The following is a 20,910-nucleotide window of genomic DNA, read 5'->3' as shown; positions in this document are numbered from 1 at the left end:
GACAAGTAGCAGAAAAATTAGTAACAATGCAGCTTTTTTTTCAATATTAATAAATACGTAGAAGAGCCTTTTAAAATAATACTTCGCAAGTGAAAAATTCATTAAAAACAATATCCTGGTTCGATAAATAACATACTTCAAGGCAACTACATTAACCACTTTCAATTCTCAAATTTACGTTAGAAAGTTTCTAAAGCTTAGAAATTTAATATCTTAATCTATAAAATCACTGTGATCATGCAAGCGGGTTTTTAACTTCTTACAAAATTAAAAATAAATCTGCTTACTTTAACACTAAATTTATTCTAAAATTTGCCTGTAGGGTGGAGCAAAGTTGACAATTTTGTCTCAGCTCAGTTTTTTAATTCTTGGTTTCGATTTTTAGTTAGTATTCTTGCATTAATTTATTAAAAAGTTCACTTTCGAAAAGTAGTATTAACATATAATTCTTTTTGTCAGAGATATGTAAGCGATTAAAAATATCTAACTTTATAATAGTATATTTATCATTCTATATTTAAAAAATAAATAAAATCCAGGTGTTTCTGATGTTCTAATTAACATTGCATTTAGTTTTGTTATAAAAAAAATCACGAGACCTTAAAACTTGAAATTACGAATGTGCATCGAAAATTGTACAGGGACTACGATGAAATGTAGAAATTTAATATTCAATAATTAGGTCAAAATTGTATATGTATTCACAGCAATTCCCAGCAGTTGTAGCAATAAGGGTAAAAAAGATTTCCTTAGTTTATTCATTGGCGGGAAAATAATAGTTTGATTTAATTGACTACTTTTTAATTCAAAATAAAAATATATGCTTACACTTTGAATTAACCTAATCAGAAAATGAATCCAATTTGCAAAAGCAAAAAAGAGACAAAGAAGTAAATTAACTATTAAAACATTAAATCAAAATGGAAAAACGCCTAAAGCAGGGGCACTGTCAGTTTTGGTTTTTCCACTGACAACAGAAAGGTTCCTGTGTGTTTGTAGACAGTGTGTCCCCTGAAGAAGTTCTGTCTTGCAAACACACATATATTCTATTTTATTACTTTAATGTTTGTTTGAATATCTAAACCTAACCTAACATCTAAAATTAACCTAAGGTGATAAAATCACCAATGAGTAAATTATTAAAAACAGCATCAAATATTATTCTGACCATGAAAAGGCAGATATTTTTGCTGATACTATAGAGCAGCCATTCACACCAAACTTGGATGCATTCATCAAACAAATTGTCAAAGAATATAATAATCTGAAAAAAAGAATTCAACAAAGTTTTTAACATCATATCAACCAATGCTGATAAAGTAAAGTCGATTATAAAGAAGCATAAAAACAAAAAGCCCCATGGGTAGACAATATCAGCAATTCTAAAAAATTTACAGCCTTGTTATATTAACCTGTTTACAAAATTTTTCTATTAATTTATTGATCACATTTATTTTCCTTGAACTTGGAAACGAGCAGCTGTGATACTAGTACCGAAATCAGGCAAGAACCTTTCGGAGCCAATAAACTTCAGGCCCATCAGTCAACTTCCCTCCATAAGCAATATACAAATATGAGAAAACCATTCTCAGCAGAATAAAGCCACACCTGGATATTTCCAAGCAAACAACATGGGTATAGAGAAAACCTATCGATGGTGAATCAACGTGTTAGACTTTTGTTTTTTGTCTGTAGTGATTTTTTTTAATCATAAACAAACTTCAGCTGTTCTCATGCTCGACGCCTCAGGGGCTTGTTTGGCATTAAGGCCTCATTTTCAAATTAACTCAAACTAATTAATTATTCAACCAAACTATAGATACTTGGCAGTTTCTAAACGTGTACCTTACTGACAGAACTTTCCATAGTAAATTAAATTCTGCCAAGTCATCGAAAAAAAATAATATTTACTCACGGATGCCTCAAGATCGTGTCCAGGGACCCATTCTTTACATTTTTCAGCTTCGGATTTTTCGAAGAAAAAAGACTATATCAACCACCTCACTGCATTCTACCTCAGATGATACTACAGTAGTCCAAAAATCTCTGAATTTTGATATGACTCTTGCAAAACTCAAGAATTTGCATTCGAAATTGAAGAAAGGTGCATTAATTGGCGTGTTGCTATAAACGCAGAAAAGAGCAATCGTTTTTTATTAAAAACTATAGGACAAGAGCAAAGTTCACTAAATACATTACCATCTTTAACACTGTCAGAGACTAAGTACCTATAGTAGTCTTACAAGGGATGACCATGTTAATGATGTTATTTCAAAAACATGGGGTGCAGTCAGACCTCTGATTGATAAATATTCAAAAACTCGAAATTTCAAGAAATTGCTTAATATTCAAGTAATGCGTCCAATTTTTTCTTATGCTTCTTCTTGTTGTCAACAAAATTGAACCATCCTCAACAAAATTGATGTCATTCAAAATAGAGTCCTCAGATTTATTACAGACCTGATTGTGATTATCTTATTGTGTGAGAAATCAAACAATTGGAGACGATCTCAAACAAACTACTCTTTTAGTTAATAGACTAAAAGAATATTACTTTAGTTTTTAGACTATTGTTAATTTCAATACAAATTTCAACAGTAAGACATAAAAATGTGGCAAAGCTAAATTTAAACATTAACACAAGAAAGACTGAAACTTAGTATATACCTATATTGCCCAAAAGCAGTCAAAATGACAGGTTGTAAAAGAATAAATAATGTGTAAAGAAATTTGTTTAAAATTAATTTTCAATATTTTTTGCGTTATTTACAGTTATATAACAAGTTAATAGTAAATATTAACAATAAAAAATTATATATTGTACAAAATTTTGAAAAATTGTGTCATTATATACATCATTGTTTTTCTAATTGAAATTAAAAGCAGTCAAAATGACTTCCTTAGGCAGTCTAGTGTTAAAAACGTTAAAATCAAAACATGAAGAATACAAAAAATGAATTAATCATCAACATCCAATAGCCCAGTTAATTACACGTCACAGTGTCATTATAATATCTCACTTGTCTAATCTCATGATCATAACATACATTTTTATCATGAATTCATACAATATTTTCAATTTTTCGAAGGTAAACTGATGATATTTTTTTCCGTGGTGCGAATTTATTGCTACAAATACAATATATTGGCGAATTATTTTCTTTATGTTTTATTACAGTTTTATCACTTATTCTAGTATTTCGTCTGCAACATCCCTTATGTTGGATAGATTTCTCATGGTTAAATGTTAGAAATGCGAGAAAATAACCAGAGACTAGAATAGCAAAAGCTCCACACAAATCATACAAAGTCAATTTTTTTATTTCATCATGCTCAATTTCAATCTTTGGCGAGGATCTGCGTAAAATGGACTGCCTATAGTAATAGTCATTTACCAACTTATGGTAAATACCACCTGCTGTAATACGGAGAACAAACTTTTCCAGCATTTTCCGACAACAGAAGTTTTTATTAGAATATATTGCTACATATGAAGAAAAAAGCGGCTCATCTGATACTAATACTTGACCTAATAGGTGATGTTTGAATATAAAACTTGGAACAACAACTACATCTCTATTTGTTAGAATAGCTTTTTTCAAACTTGATAATGTATAGTCTATCTCCCAGTTATGGGATTGGATTTGTTCACCAATAACTTTAATTTTCCGATCACCACTAGATGACAATATTTTTCCGTGTCCTGATCCCTTAAATACCATGCACTTGCACGCTTTTTTCGTAACAGCTTTATATAGTCTGGGAATGGAATTGATTGGTTGTTCTTGAACTGGCACCATCAAAAAAGAAAGCAGCAATGATGTATAGTATAATGCCACCCAAAATGCACAGATGCGCCAGGAGGCGTCTATTATTCTCTCTTTGAATCTAGCACTAACAGGTATGCTGCCAGGCTGCTGCAATAATTGGGACACAACGTTAAAAAGTAGCTCAGCGTATGTATATTTTTTCCCATATAAGTAGTACAAACACATAGGATAAACAAGCAGGAATAGCAGTAAAAGTAGCCAAGTTGTAATTTCAAAAGGTTTGGAGAGAACTTGAAATTTGGGAACTTCCGCTGGTAGTTTAGTGAGAAAATGTAAACTCCCAAAATCATACGGAAACGCAAAGCCGGAGTTAAAATAAGATTCAATCATTGCTAATCTTCCGATGGCAATATCGGCGTTGGAATTGAAAAGATTGACGGGTATTTCCGAGAAATTTATTTCAACGAACTCCGGTTTAAAATTCAGTTTTTCAATAAGCAGTTCGAGAAATCCGGCTTCCGATCCACCACTAATAGAAATGCCATTTGTGCGGTTGACTTCGAGAACTTCCGAAAAGACACCTATGGAGATTCTTACAGAACTTGGGGACACCATGGTTTCTTCTAGATTATTTGTTTAACCCCAAAAAGAAATCCTCTAAGCACCATCACATAAATTACAGTAGCATCAAAATACTTGCGTTGACAGTGACAATTTACAAGAAACAAAGAAGGAAAATAGAACAGGGGGGAAAATAGGTTAACACTAAAGATTAATGTATATTTTTTTCTCATCAAATCGCTAATTCAGTTGCTTAATTTTATGTCAGCTGAATGCAAATCGATATTTGCACCGGGCAGCTACTACAAGAATGCAGATAGAAGAAAAAGAAAACATTTTGAATGGCGTACCATAAATTCAGGTCATCATTACTCTAAATTCATCATTATTTTCAGTAAAAGCAAGTTTCTTTAGTTTAATATCGAGTAATTGATTACTAATAAGAGACATGTTCCATATGTCGAACATCTGTTGCGTGCATTTAATGATAGGTGAAATTTTACTTGCGTGGGTGGAATATGGAATGTATTAATACCATTCAGCATCATTAATGTATTTATTTATAAATGATTTTATGTATCAAATATTTTTTTTTCTTTTCCAAAAATTCTGTATGGCTTAACATATTCTTAATTACTAATGCAACATATATTTTGTCAACTTCCAAAATGTAATTATGTATAAAATATTTAAAACAGCAAACCAATTAATCCCTCATTTATATACTAATTTATGGTATAATTTCAAATTCAAGAATTATTTTCACATTTAATATTTTCTCACGTTAAGTTTTCAATTCTTATTTATTCAACAAAGTTTCACATCCAGATTTCAACTATCTAAAGCGCAGGAACGCAATATGTGTAAATGGATAAGGAAATTGGGTAGATGACTTCTCCCAGTTGAACATCGAAGTCAAGCATCACTGACTGCAGTCAGTAAGCGAATGGGTGACCACTTCATTCAGGCTGTGTAAGGACCGAGGGTGCGCCGTACAAGTCCCTGTTAAACTGTACTACCATAAAGTGCTCGACTCGCTTGAAACATCCTTAGGGATGTTTCAAGCTCAGACAGTAGCCTACAGCCCATTGTGCTGCTCTAATGCGACGCAAATAAGGCACCTATCTTAATATTGTAGGAAAAAAAATAAAATTCGTTTTAACTGATCTTAAAAATTGAATTTAATTTTAAAATTTGGTGCGTGTGTTTACTAACAGTTCAATAAATGAAATCGTACAGTGAACTTAGATAACTGACGTGAATGACATGTAAATAATAATCTCTGCTTTCCTTTATTGTAATAAGACATAGCCAGGAGATTAAAAGGATAAAAATTAGATTAAGAATAAATAAACTAATAGGTTAAAACAGTGATAAAGAATATAATAAAGTAAATAATAAGTAAAGTAAAAAATTTAAAAAAAAATAATCGCTAAAATGAAATTCTTAGTTTAGTTTAAATTACATAAAGCATCCATTTCCAATTTAAAAAACACTATTTCCAACTCTTTAAAAGCAGCGTTAATACTCAATTAACTTAACAATTATTTTTAAGGAATTAAGTCCTTCTAGTCCTTTAAGAATTCATGCAATTTGAAATTACTTAGTTTTCTCGTTAAAATAGTTTAAAATGTAGAAAATGTAATAAAAATTATTTTGTTATGAATATTAATCTTAAAAACTTGAGATAATATTTAGGCATTAAAATACATAATTTAATTTAAAATCTAATTATATGTCTGCAATGAAGCTGCTAGACTATTTTTATATTAAAGTGGTTGCTTCGTGAAGAAAATTTTTATTCAGTTTAAACTTAATTTAAAATGTCATTAGAATTAATATATTGGATTCATATTTAAACTGCGCAATCGCGAAAGCTCGGTCTTGAAAGACTATAGAGGCTAAAAATAAATAAGCCTATTTCAGGAATAGTTTTAGCGAGATACAGGACTAAAGTGAAATTCTGAAAGCTGTCCTTTATAACACCTAATAAACAGTAATTTCATTTTGCAAAGGTAAGCTATACAATATAAAATGATAACTGTACAGCACACTTTTCCTCCATGAAACTTTTTTTTAATTTTTTTTTTAAAGAGTTGCCTGATCAGCAGCGCTGCAATTTGTAAGTTTGTACAAAAACAAGATTTATTTGTTCAAAGTCAATAATTTTTGATAAATGTAAATTGCTTGCAGGAAGAGCTTTTCATTTTTATTTATTTATTTGGTAAATATAAATTATACGTGAAAACCACTATTTATTAACATGATTTATTTATAACCACTATTTATTATTTATGACATTTTAGACGGAAATTTTTGTATTTTTTAACTGTTTAAAAGCAGAGGTAATAACATATAATTTACTTCTTTTGAAATATAAATAAATATTAATGAATACTAATAATAAATGAATAGTGAATATAAATGAATAAATAAAGTATTAAATTTTTTTTTTTATTATCAGTACCGTAAACCGGGGCGAGTCTACCCATTTTTTCAGTTTGTCAACTTTCAAGTGGTCAAACTTTTGTAAATATTAAAGAAAAAAGGCTTTTAATAGGTGTTTCGGAATCGCTATTTATCCCTCTTTAAAGCTGTGAAATCGATTTTAGAAAATATTAACAGTTACGCTGTTACTGTATATTTTTNTTTTTTTTTTTTTTTTTTTTTTTTTTTTTTTTTTTTTTTTTTTTTTTTTTTTTTTTTAAAGAGCTGCCTGATCAGCTGCGCTACAATTTGTAAGTTTGTAGAAACACAAGATTTATATTTGTTCAAAGTCAATAATTTTTGAAAAATGCGAATTGCTTGTCGGAAGAACTCTTCATTTTTATTTATTTATTTGGTAAATATAAATTATCTGTGACAACCACTATTTTTTAACATGATATATTTATAATCATTATTTATTATTTATGAAATTTTCGACGGAAATTTTTGTATTTTTTAACTGTTTAAAAGTAGAGGTAATAACATGTAACTTACTTCTTTTGAAATATAAATAAATATTAATGAATACTAATAATAAATGAATAGTGAATATAAATGAATAAATAAAGTATAAATAATTTTTTTTTTTTACTATCAGTAATATTTTTTGAAAGGAATTTTCAGAAAATTAAAGTCTTAAAAATAGCTAAAGAAACACATAGAAATTCACCTTTTTTGATTTTATTTATTTATTCTTTGAAATACCACGATTTGAAAGAATTTTACTTAGACCTTGAAGAACCTTTATCAGAATTTTAATTTACATAACAAATCATAACAAAACCCCATGATCTACATAACAACCTCCCCCCCCCCTTTAAATAAGTTTACTTTTATTCAATGTTAGAGCGATCGAGCCTCTTAATCGTAAGTTTTTTCGCCAAATTTCTTATAACTGTTAAGCACTGATACACATTAAGGCCATTAAACAAAGGAACTCATTCATTAAAAGATTAATAAAAAAATAAATAAAACACCAGTTGTAAAAAGAAACAAAGAATTAAACGCGAAGAAGCAAAATTGTTCACAAAACAACTCTTAGAAAAGCCACCAGTGAGGATTGAACTCACGACCCCTGGTTTACAAGACCAGTGCTCTAACCACTGAGCTATGATGGCACGCAAGTTTATGTCTTCTATCAAATAAGTAACATTTCTTTTTTTATTTATTCAGTTACTATCAAAAGTGTAATAAAAAGATACGCAGTACAGGTTTCTTTGAGATAATAAACAATGATAGATAACGACTTACTTTAACTCTTGGTAAATAAATAAAGTTATCTTCCACGTCACTCGTTCAACTTTGTCTATCTTCAGTTAACTGAAATTTTTTTAAAAAAAAAAACATTTATCAATGATTTATTTATCTTTTTTTTCCCCATAGGGTAAGCCGTGGGGTTACGTTAAGCTCACTAACCCCGATGACTGCTTCGCAATAATTGTTGTTTTCTTAGCATTGTTTTAGTTATTGTTTTTCTACAAAAGTTGAAATTATTTACGTAAACTTTATTAACAATGTGTCAAAAAAAAAAAGTGGCCGTAATCTGGGAAATATGGTCCTCATAATTTGGTGAGGAAAGAGATCCAAAGTTCGGACCCCTTAATGTTAATTTTACCTTTTACGTATTTCGCCAAAATTTTTGCACGCAATTATAAAATTCATTTTGTAAACACAGATATAATCCTCATGCAAAGAATAAATCTTAGTAAATATTTATTATTATAATTAATAATAGTCTAAAAAATTTGTATTGTATGTNCTTAGCATTGTTTTAGTTATTGTTTTTCTACCAAAGTTGAAATTATTTATTTAAATTTTATGTAGATTTCGTCAAAAAAAAAGTGGCCGTAATCTGGGAAATATGGTCCCCATAATTTGGTTAGGAAAGAGATCCCCTTAGTTAAGAAAGAGACCCCCCCCCCTCCTCGGACCCCTTAATGTTAATTTTACCTTTTACGTATTTCGCCATATCTCGGGAACTTTTTAAGCGAATTGAAAAATTTTTGCACACAATTATAAAATTCATTTCGTAAACACAGATATAATCCTCATGCAAAGAATAAATCTTAGTAAATATTTATTATTATAATTAATAATAGTCTAGAAAATTTAGAATTGTAAGTTATGTAATTTTTTACACTAATTTAAAGTATTTAATTTCTCACAGCAAATTTTAAATTTTGAGCGAAATCGGTCGAGCAGTTCTTGAGGAATTGAATTTTAAACATAAGCTTTTTTTAAAATTCGATTTCTCAGAAATTTTTCGGTCTATTCTGCTCAAATTTCGTATTATACCATGCTAATTTACTTACTTGAAAATGACGTAACAAATTGCATATCTCACCATTTGAAATAATTTCTACTGTTTTTAAATAAAATAATAATAAATAATAAATATTTACTAATATTTAGTTTTTTTGAATGGGTATATCCTTAGGCATGCGAATTTTATAATTTTTCAAAATTCTCTAGACATAGCGAAATATTCAAAAAGCGAAATTAACATTAAGGGATTCAAACTTTAGAGCGCTCGTGACCAAATTATTGTGACCATAGTTCCCAGATTATGTTACCCCCTATATTTTTGGGGCCAAGAAACATGATTCCGTCGAAATAAAGGCATGTTTATTCAGAGAAAGTATCTTACTCCTGATTTCGTAAATTAAAATATTGTAATTACATATTAATTAGCATATTTAAGATCACCCCTTTGAACCATTATGATTGAGTCCTAGAACGTGACGATCCAATCATTAGATCAAAAGTTATTCAGAGTGGTCCGTGTCCTTTTTTTTTTCGCACTGTACTATAAAGAATTTCGTTTGATTGTGCTTACTACTTTTAATATTCATTTCTTTAAATTAAATGTTTATTTTGATATAAATTTGATTGCTAAGATCTCGTATAGTTTTATGGTACTTTTTGGATATTCGAGTGCAACGAAAATCAACTTTTTTTTTTGCAAAAGGAAAAAAAATAAATTTTATTTAATTTTCATGCGTTTAAAAACTAAATGAAATTTTAAAAAAATTAAGAAAAATTTGGCAAGGGTCTACTTTTTTGGTGACTTTTCGCTTGCATCCGGCAAACCGAAAAGTACCGATTGTGTTTCCCATATGATTCTGTGAGGATGAACATAACAATTTTGCTTCCTAGCCATTTTTTATATAAAAATAACATTTAAATGTAATAAAAAAACAACTCTTAAAGTGAGGTTTGAAACTCGTAATTTAGAAAACAATCAAAATCAAAAATGAAACAGCATTGTTAAATAAGAAAAATATTATAGGTTGATCTTTACCTGTACCTTTATTACCTTTAACTTTGAGATACAAAACTATTTTACTGAACGAAATACCTTTATGACTTGCATAATTTATTACTTATTTTATTATTAGCTCCCATTAATATCTTATACAAACTCGCTAAAAGAAGAAGGGGGGGGGTACAGATTCCACCGAAAAGAAAGAATTCGAAATGAAAATTATTTAATTATATTTATATGTTTTTATACTTTTTATTGTGTGTGGTTTGGCTATGACAAGTAATTACAATCCTATGGTTGGTATTTTGCTGTAGCAGGTTCTCAAGATATTAATAAATATACATGTATCAAGAAAACTTTCTTAAAGTGCAGAGAAGAAAAGAACATCCATGCCTGGCCCGGGTTTCGAACCCAGATCCTTTCTGATGCAAGGACAGTTCCCTGCCCCCTACACAGGAGGGTCGGCATTTTTTAATATTTAATTTCTAAATTTAATTTATTTTTTAATATTTAATTTCTAAATAGTACATATCTATATTATATATCGTATATATCTATATTGTATATATCTATTTTTTTTTAATTTTTTATTTTTCATTCAATTTGCGTTGATTATCGTGCGTTCTTAATATGTATATATTTTATATTTAACCCAGATCTTCCTCAATATTATCGATCACCATAATCTTCATGATTATTTTATTTTATATTGTTTATGATTATATTGTCGTTTAATTATACCCCATGCCATTCTACATTTCATGATTGTCCATGTCACAAGAACCCACTTTCGATTTTTTGGTGCTGAGCACCCCCTCTTCCTCCCATCTCCATTCCTCCTCAGTACTCTTCCTCATCGATCTATTACTACCGACCATGGAGTCTAGAGTATCAGCTTTAGGATCCATGCTACCGACGAATCGTTTAATGCCGCTTCTCGGCAGCGTACCGAGATTTATGTGATTTCTACCGTTCTACCGCTTGCAGTTGGCAGCTTTGCGAATGTATAATTGTTAGTTTTTTAAAGAGCAACTATATCATATTTATTCTGAACTAAGTAGTAGCGAATAAATAAATCTAATTTTTATCACCCCGCCCGCAAAAGAAAAAAAGAAAAAGTTTTGCAACCAGTTTTATCTTTTTTACTCAAACTGTGAGAGTTTCATGCAGTAGACGTGACACTAAATTTTTTATTTTTGTAATTGTCATGTAAATATTGTATATAGTCTCATTTTCAAGTTATTTTTTCCCCTTCTCATTTTTTCTGTTCTCATGTTCAGTTTTGTATCTCGTATTTCTTATTGATCTCGTTATTTCTGTTCTCATGTTCATTTTTGCATCTCGTGATTCTAATATATCTCGTTTTTTCTGTTCTCATGTTCATTTCTGTATCTCGTGATTCTTATTGCTCTCGTTTTTTCTGTTCTCATGTTCATTTTTGTATCTCGTGATTCTAATATATTTCGTTTTTTCTGTTCTCGTGTTCATTTCCGTATCTCGTGATTCTTATTGATCTCGTTTTTTCTGTTCTCATGTTCATTTTTGTATCTCGTTTTTTTACGAATTTTTTTTCCAGCTTAGACATGACATTGTTATCAATCTTCGACCTTCTCTTCTCTTATTCCTTAATTTTTTAGATGAAGGAGCAGATAGCTCCATCCACGAATTAGGCACTCCTAATTAATTTTACAGTCTGTTAAGTCACGTGACAGTTGACAAGTAAAGTTTTTTTTTTTAAAAAAAAAACGCTTTAATAACTAGTAAACTTTTAATTAAAAGTTATTGATTTTAATCCAATGATAAAATACAAAATTTTTATGAAATCGGCTGAACAGTTCACGAGAAATCAAATTTGAAATATAAGACTTTTAGAAATTTGATAACTCACAAACTATTCGATTGATATCGTGCAAGTTTTGCCATTTAAAGCTACATACTTTAAAATGATGTAAAATTCTAATACCTCACAATCTAAATTTTTGTTGTTAATTATTAAATGAAATAACAAAATAATAATAATTTGTTATAATTTTAAAAATTATTTTTTCCATCATTTAATGTAAAAAACCTTACAACCCAATTTTTTTCCCGTTCATTATTAAATAAAATAACAAAATAATAATAATTATTGTTTTTATTTTAAAAATTATTTTTTGCATCATTTGATGTAAAATTCGCATACCTTAGAATCAAATCTTTTTCGTTCATTATTAAATAAAATAACAAAATAATAATAATTATTGTTATTTTTTTAAAAATATTTCTTACATAATTTAATTTTTATAAAATTTATTCCTTGATTAAACGAATATTATAATTGCGATTAAAGTTGTCTTAAAAAGTTGTAGGAAAATTAGCGAAATACTCGCTACGGGGAATTAACATGAAGAAATCCAAATTTATGACTGCTCTTTTGCCTAAACAATTGAAACTATATTTTCTTGACGAGTTCCAGTAACCGAATCCTTCTGAAAAAAGGTACATATATTTAGAGAAAGTATGTTTTTGTGTCTGATTTCGTAACTTGAAAGTATCGTATGCGCTAATTAACTAGCATATTTAAAGTTAGTCAATCGAAACATTAAGATTGATTCCTTAATGCGGAATTCTCCAATCATTAATTTAAATTTGCGCACTGCGCATCGCCAAACCTCAACATCATTGAATTGCCATCTGAATTGTTCCAACAAGGATCCTTTTCTTTCACTTATTTGTGAAAATTTTGAGGTGCTCAAAGTCTATTCTATGTTTTTGGTGACTCTATTCATTGGAATGGAAGTCCTGACGAAGTCTGCATGCTTAACTTAACGTAACGCCCACTCTTACTCAAATCCTACTCTGAAATAAATAGAGAAACGCCTACTCTCTAATCGCGACAAAATATGAAGTAAAAACGGCGTGCGAAATGAATAAAATTTTCTATCCCAAAAATTTTACAAGGTGTAAGTAGCAAGTAACTTAGATACAGGCTCAATTTTTAAAAAAATGTAGCTTTTTATCATTTTGGATTATATAGTTTTATGAAAGCTCCTAAATTTATGATGATCTAGACTCAGTCAATTCTGTAAGTTTCTCCTGCAGCTTGATCTATACTGAAATAGGAACGCATGTAATTTGTCTGTAGCATGTAGCATGCCGGAAACGCATGAAATTTCTCTGTAATTTTCTAAGTACTTTATTTCTTAGATGATATAAAAGAGCGTTAAACTCTTGACGAAATTGTAAATATTTTATAATTTCTTAGCATTTCTTAAATTAAGTATTTGCTGTGGAGAAAGGCATAAAAAAATTAAAGATTAAAACAAAAAAATTCATTTAAAATGGTAAACTTGGACTTTCTTGTTGCTCAGTACCAGCCCTGATGGACTTGCACTGATTCATCGGATCTGATATGACTCAAATAGATAAAATAATGACATGGCTAGGCATATAGTTTAGTATGTGGACGGAGCAAATATTAAAATAAAATAATAGGAATGACAATTTAGGTGCAGGGGTGGTAGACTCACCTCTCCCTCGGCTGTTCGCAGCTTCTGGTGGGTTGCTTCTCGGTTACACCAGTCTGATATATATGAATGGTAATAAAATGAAGAAAGAAAAATTATGTACAATATTTACACTATTTGCAATACTTCTTGAATAGTATGCCATCCCATAAGAAAAAGGCTGCTAATGGTCTGTGCGTAATATTTTTCTTAAATAATTCTTTGCTGAATATATCATTAAATTTCGCCTTGTCACATTTTTCTGCTTTACTAAAAAAATTGGCATTCAATGAAGCAATATATTGGGAGAGTTATAAAAGATTTAAGTCATCTCCTTAAAATTTGATTCGTAACGTAGTATGGAGCATCTGTAATGAATCGTTATATTTTATTCTGAAAAATGCCAAGTTTATTTAGCAAGAGATCTGGTGCTGTGCACCATGATGGCAAAGCATAAATGGTTATAGGTCTTATGGTTTGCACACATAACAGTTTCTTTAGGTGAAGTCGTATACTTGAGTGTTTTCCTATGAGTGGTCTTTGAGCTTTGAGTGCTCCCCAGATTTTTGAGATGATGTCTTTTATATAGTCATTCCATGTAAGTTTATTATTTAATGTCAGTTCAAGGTATTTAGTTTTCTGAGCCATTGGAACAGTTTGTTTGAAGATTTTCTATGTTTTTAGTGAATAGTGAATTTTGCACTAATTCTTGAATTTTCAATTAATAATAAATTGCTTTTATCAGCATTTATGGCTACACACCGATTTGTGCAACAATCCGCAATTTCTTAGATAAATTCTTGTAGTCTTGAAATGGGAGTATCAGGGTTTAAGGATTTTTGTACAACTGCCGTGCCATCGACTTAGAAAGCAGAACGATGATTGGAGTTTTCTTTCTTCTTAGGGAAATCTGACATAAACAAAATATATTAGGAAGGCTCAAGGATACTTCCCTGAGATACCAAGACATGTATGTTTCTAACAGTAGAGCTTGATTTATTTACCTTTAATACGGAAAGTTTTACTTGCTAAGTAACAGTCTAGTAGCTAAAGTAAGTTTAAAGGCAAATTAAAACTATGTAGGCCTTGACGCCAAACGCGATCAAAGGTCTTAGAGACATCTAGTAGTAAAACAGCTGACATCTGTTTTAAGTTAAAGCGATTTGAAACAAATTCAGAATGTCTCATAAGCTGATTAACAGTTGAAAGCTCCTCTCTAAAATCGTACTGTTCACTGAAGTTGTAACTCCAGAAAAGGTTTTAATCTATTAAGGATTATTCTTTCAAACATTTTTCCAATAATTGGCAGAAGACTGATGGATCTAAAATTAGAAGGATCTGAGTGGTTTTTTCTAGGTTCAGGTATTAAAATCACAACAGCATGTTTCCGTGCTAGGAGGACATAGTTGTAAAGAAGACATCAGTTGAAAAGATTTGTCAGCTGACTTATGTAGTATTAAGGAAGATTCTTGATCATTTTATTGGTCCGGGTTTTTTAAAACTTTTGACTTTCTGATGACAGTTTTTACTTCTTCGCAATTTTTGTAGGTGTGATGTTTGATTCTTTATTAAACTTCTTTTTGAGATCGTCATAGCTAGATTGAATCTCATTAAAGATGGATGCTGAACTTGGTGAAGCGTTAGGAGTGAATTGTTGATCGATGGTACCTGCGAAGATTTAAATATTGTGATAGTCTGAATAGACATTATTTTTAGTAATAGGCTTGCTAATAAATTTTTCACTTCTAAGTGCTTTTGATGTACGCGAAACTGAATTATTTTCAAGATTTAGAGAGTTAATCTTTTTCTCCCATCTATTGTTTCTGCAGTTTACAGAATCTTGCTTAATATCTCAATTTAGCTTATTGAGAATTGGTTTGATGGAAGGGTCTAGCATGTGTTGATATAGTTTTCTTTGTCCATTCTTATTTTCCATCTTATTTTTTAATTTGGACTGGAATATTCCGGTAGTCAGGATCTATAGTTTCCTTTTCAGTTGCGGAATTTAAGGTTGAGTGAAGCGTCTTTGTTTAAAACAGTAATAGTCTTGTCAATATCTTCAGTAGTGATGACAGAATATGGAGTTTTTTCATTATTATATTTGGTAAGGTAGTTTTTATATAGCAAATCAATCAGTGTTATGGAATTTTTTAATGGTAACATTTGTAGTTAGTGGTGATGAGACAATAACTGGGGGGAGGGTAATCTCCGATTAATTCATCAATTAGGATAATGAATGATAGGTTTGTATTAGTAATTAGTAGATTCAGAATATATGGGTGGTGATTTGAGAAATTCGGATAATACGTTGGCTCGTTTGGAGTGAAAACATTTAGATCAAGCTTATTGACAATGTCTAGTAGATTTTTGCCAGTTTTGATTTTTTTTTTGCTTCCCCAGGATTTAGATTTCGCATTTGAGTCTCTAGTCATAGTCATAGTCATAGTCGCTAGTCATAATTCTCAAAAATATTGTCGAATGTACTTTCTTCGATGGGATTTTCTGGTGGATGTACAAAGCAGTTAGTTTAATTGTCTTGTTCTTATCAAGGTTTAAAAAAACGCTTGTTTATTCATGACCGTTGAGGTTGGAAACATTGAATTGGATGATATGCAGACTTTTATTAGTGATGATACCAGAACCAGCTACACGAAAAAGTAGTCCGTCACTTCTAAATGAGTTATAGTTAAGAATGGAGATTTTGTCACTTGTTTTCGTGTGGGTCTCAGTAATGAATACAAGGCTGCCACCTTTCTGCGCTCTTTCTAAACTTTACTCTAGCGGTAACTATGTTTATGTATAAATGCATTATTTTTTATTCATCTTAACTTATTTTCCACACCATTAAGTATAAATGGTTAAAAAGCTTATATTCAACGCCATTTGATCCAGCTCTTTCGTGCAGAGACTTTAAAATGTTAGCAAAGGTATCAAACATTCTGAAAACTTTGGTTTTCAAATGTCTACCCTTTTATAAAATGTTTTTCTAAAAGCGTAGTAGTTGGCAAGCCTGTGACTATGATGTCACTATCAGTCGCCCCAGAGACTCGACTCCTGAATACAAGCTGTTTATTTTTTAAACTTGTCTGTAATAATTTCATGATGAATGGGATATGGGTCTTCTGCTCAGCCCAGGTGCCCAGCTTTTGTTAAACAAAGTAAAGTAAAGAATATGATGCCATTGTCGTGGAAATATAGAAAGTCATCATATTCAGGCAGATTTTCTTCGATGCAATTTCCATTCCTAATTACCATCCTACTGGGAAGATGCTTGCTTTTGGTTTTAATTGCCCATTTGATTAGTTTTGGATTTAGCTGGATTGCTTTATTTAATAGCGTCTTGTTTTGAGGTGAAGAAATTAAATTACATTTGTTTCAATTCTGCCATTTTACTTCGAAAAGTTTTAAATTCCATGCTAAGAGATTCAACTATTTTTTTAAGTTTATTAAAGCTATTACTTGAAGCTCATTTTAGAACGTCCGTATATGAAGGACTTATACATACGTTTTTGCCTTTGTGATTGATTTCTGGGGTGTTCTGCTTTCCTTCGCAGAGCCCACCCTTATGAAAAAATCGAGGCATAAATGAGGTATAAGCGAGGTATATTTTAAAGGTATAAAGAAGGTTGTTATTTAAATACGTCGTTAAGGTTGAAAAGGGTGCAAATGAATGCCTCAAAATCAACCTCAAATATACCTTAAATATACCTCCAGAGGTATATATATTTCAACCTGAGGTGTTTAATTTTATAGCTGTATAGAGGTAAATATTTACTACTTTAAAGTGTTTAATTTTCAACCTTAGGTTATTACATATCGGCCTGAAGTATATTTTTTTACACTTGTGGAAGTATTTATTCAACAACCTAAGGTGCGTCATTTTACACTTCAGCTTATTATAAATCTACCTCAGGTGTATTTTGTTCGACATCAGGTAATTGTTTTTCAACCTCAGGTATATAATTTTATGCTTGTAGAGGTATATATTTATCAACCTGTGGTGTGTCGTTTTACACTTCTGGTTGTTATAAATCAACCTCAAATGTATTTTGTTCTACCTCAGGTAATTATTTTTCAACCTCAGGTATATAATTTTATGCTTGTAGAGGTATATATTTTTCAACCTAAGGTGGGCCATTTTACACTTCTGGTTGTTATAAATCAACCTGAAGTGTATTTTCAACAATTGGAAAGGTTATTTTTAATTAGCGCCATGTGTTCCATGTTCTACCTTAAGTTATTATTTCGTAACCTCAAGTATATATTTTTGTATTTTTAGAAGTATTAATTTATCAACCAAAGATGTTTTTTTTAGCACTTACGAAGGTGAGGTGTTATACGGACCACCTAGTTTATTAATTTTTAGACTCACTATATAAAAAATATAATATATATAAGGATATAATATATATTATATGAAGAATAATGTATATCATTACATTTTTTTCACTAGTAGAGATCATTTATCAACCTGAAATTTTTAATATTACACCTTCGGCAGTAATTGCTTCTTTTGTTAAGCTATAAAAGAAAGTTTCAGATGCATAATTCTTCTATAATTTTAATAAATTGAATTAAATCATCTTAAAATAACACTTATCTAAATTCTAGTTAGTAAAAATTATTTATGGGAACTCATACTCGTATTTTTAGATGACAGTTGTCTAAGGTGCTTGAATTCCAAAGTATAAAACTACAAATTTAAATAATTAGTCAGCTGAAATTCAAATTACTTTTATTTAAAACTAAAATTTCATTTTTTTACAAACCAACAAAATTATTTTATATACTGTTTCCATTTACGTGTTGAAACTTGTAATTATTGGAACCTAAAAGAAAAAAAAATATGAATAAGTAAGAAAGTCATATTTCCAGTAATAGTGGCAGGTTTTAAAATAATAGAATTTTTTTTTTATGATTTAAATTAACTGGATGAAATTAATTTTCTTTTTCAGATAAATAGTATTACTCTTCGGCCATTTCTATTCAATGCTCGTAGCTAAAAAGCATGACATGTATCACAGCCACAAAATAAAATACACTGAAGACAGTATTACCATTAACAACATTTACAGAAATTCAAATATATAATTCCAATCTTATTATACAATTTTAACGCTTTTTATTTTTCAGTATATCTGGTAATATTATGGTACTTGTAAGTTTAATAATTAGATTTTCTTTCTTTTTTTTTTACAAATCTTTAAACTCAATAATTTGACGTTGATTCTGAAAAGGACTTACGTTATTGTCAATCACATCAGAGTTTCTTAAAAAATAGTTATTTTAATATTTTTAAATCAATGTAATCAAGAATCAACAATCGTTTAATAAATTAAAATTTTAAAGTTATGTACCAATTTTTATTCTTTTTTTACACTCAATCGAATAGAGCAAATTATAAGCTGATAAGGAGCATTTGTTTCAAATTTGTGAGTAATTTTATGTGAGGAAAATGCCTAAGAGAGAATGATTTGAAATAATACTTTTAAAATAAGTTGAGTATAATATCTCCGATATAACTTGTAATACCGAGCAGAATAAAACTTATAGTTAGTTGTTATAAACACTTGTTTAAATATAAATACACATCCCATAGGATGAAATTCAAAATAATGCATATTACTTTCAACAATAAATGTTTTTATTTGCAATTGATTTTATTCAATTCAGGATTGAAATTGCATACTATACTGACATATTTCTAAAAAATTTAAGATTTCCAAAATTCGCAAATTTTTGAAGTAGTGAACCATGCATAAAAATGCTCATAACCTTGAAACAATATGTCATATAAACTTGAAATCGGATTTAATTTAATTCTGCTCAATATTCTAATAAGTAATAACAATCTGCTTAGTAAAAAATTAACGTGGGTAATTTGCGAAAAAATAACATTTAGTTTAAGTAGCAGTTTTGAGATCAAACAGGAAGAAGTGAGCTAGTACAGTTGATAGTTTTCAACTTTTAAATATCTAGCAAACTATTGTTATCAACAATTACATAAATTTTGTAGTTTATTAGGAGAGATTACTTTTTCTTTTTGGTATAAATTCAGAACTATTTCCTAGAGGAAGGCTGAGCAGTACAGTAGCTTGTTAGTCACTTCTTCTTCGCTGCTGCACGTGTGTTATTTACAGCCTAGGTCATCTCAGCAATATCAGGGAACTGTGGATAAGGTCTGTAAATAAATATATATTTACAGACCTTAATACATTGACCTCAAAATAAGTTAAAGTTAATAACAACCTCAAAATAAGTTAAAGTGTACATAAAAGAACCTCGTACACCTTAATTACAACCGTTACGAGGTATAATTTTTATTGCTGTTTTCTCAGCAACCTTAAATATACCTCAAAACAACCTCGATACCTCAAAAATATCTCAAATCAATCTTAAATTTTCGTAAGGGTAAAGGAGGAATATTAAAAAAATACCTCTAGGAATTTTTTTCTCACTTAGTTTGCTCATCAACCCACGGCATAGTGAACTAAAAAAATTAACCAATTCTTTTCACATTTTTAGCACAATTATCGCCTTTTGTCCTTTNTTTATAAAAAATTTTCACAATAATTATTTTTGGATTTTATTTACATAAAAAAGTTACAATTAACTTCTCAAATTTGTCTTTTTTGAGTTTTTTTAAGTTGTGTTACTTACTATTAGCTTAAAACGAATGTTTTCTTAATTTCTAAGCTAATATGTCATTTTCCTGGCCTCAAAATTCCCGGCCATTCAAAATTTGGTGAATTTCTATTTTATTTTTTTCTTGAGAACATGCCAATAAACTACACTGCTGTCTGTAAGATATTAATAAATGTATCCAAATAAATATACAAAAAAATGATTTTGAAGACTTTAAATTTGAAGAAATTTTTTTTTTCCGAATTGTCATGTTTCCAAAGAATTTTCGATTTCACGAGTTTACGATTTGAAACTTAGATATGGAAAGATAATAGACTTCCAGCAGAAAAACAAATAATGAATCCACAACTGAAGCAGATGAGTTTCGAACAATAAAAAGTTTTATTTTTAAAAAGGTAAAGAAACTGCACACTTTTCGGAATAATTTTATAATAGGAAGGGAAAAAAATGTAAGAAAAATATTTCTTTGAGAAAAAAAAGTAGCGCATTTTTAAGATTTGTAGCGTTTGAAAAATAATAAGTAGCCCAAAAAGTAGCGGGTAGCCCAAATTCGATTTTCAGTAGCGGAGACTTTTAAAAGTAGCCCAATCTGGCAACACTGGGAGGGAAAGGAGATTCGAAGGGACATGACAGTCCGACACGGCAGTTTGTGTCGGACACTCACAGTTGTCATAAATTTAATTAGCTTCGAAGAGGA

General features: G+C 29.7%; 1 protein-coding gene and 1 non-coding gene across 2 annotated transcripts; both read right to left on the bottom strand.

Annotated features, from left to right (window-relative positions):
• Positions 1-3,062: 3,062 nt before the first annotated feature.
• LOC139426546 (uncharacterized) lies at positions 3,063-4,426 on the bottom strand. The gene has a single exon (XM_071185802.1). The coding sequence runs from the start codon at positions 4,383-4,385 to the stop codon at positions 3,063-3,065; it is 1,323 nt and encodes a 440-aa protein (XP_071041903.1). The 5' UTR covers positions 4,386-4,426.
• Positions 4,427-7,863: 3,437 nt separating this feature from the next.
• On the bottom strand, positions 7,864-7,936 carry TRNAT-UGU (transfer RNA threonine (anticodon UGU)). Its single transcript has one exon. It is a non-coding gene; the product is annotated as a tRNA-Thr (tRNA).
• Positions 7,937-20,910: the final 12,974 nt, after the last annotated feature.

This window comes from Parasteatoda tepidariorum, chromosome 9 (genome assembly GCF_043381705.1).
Source record: "Parasteatoda tepidariorum isolate YZ-2023 chromosome 9, CAS_Ptep_4.0, whole genome shotgun sequence".
NCBI classification, from domain to species: Eukaryota; Metazoa; Arthropoda; class Arachnida; order Araneae; family Theridiidae; genus Parasteatoda; species Parasteatoda tepidariorum.
This window is presented reverse-complemented; position numbering and strand designations above follow the sequence as displayed.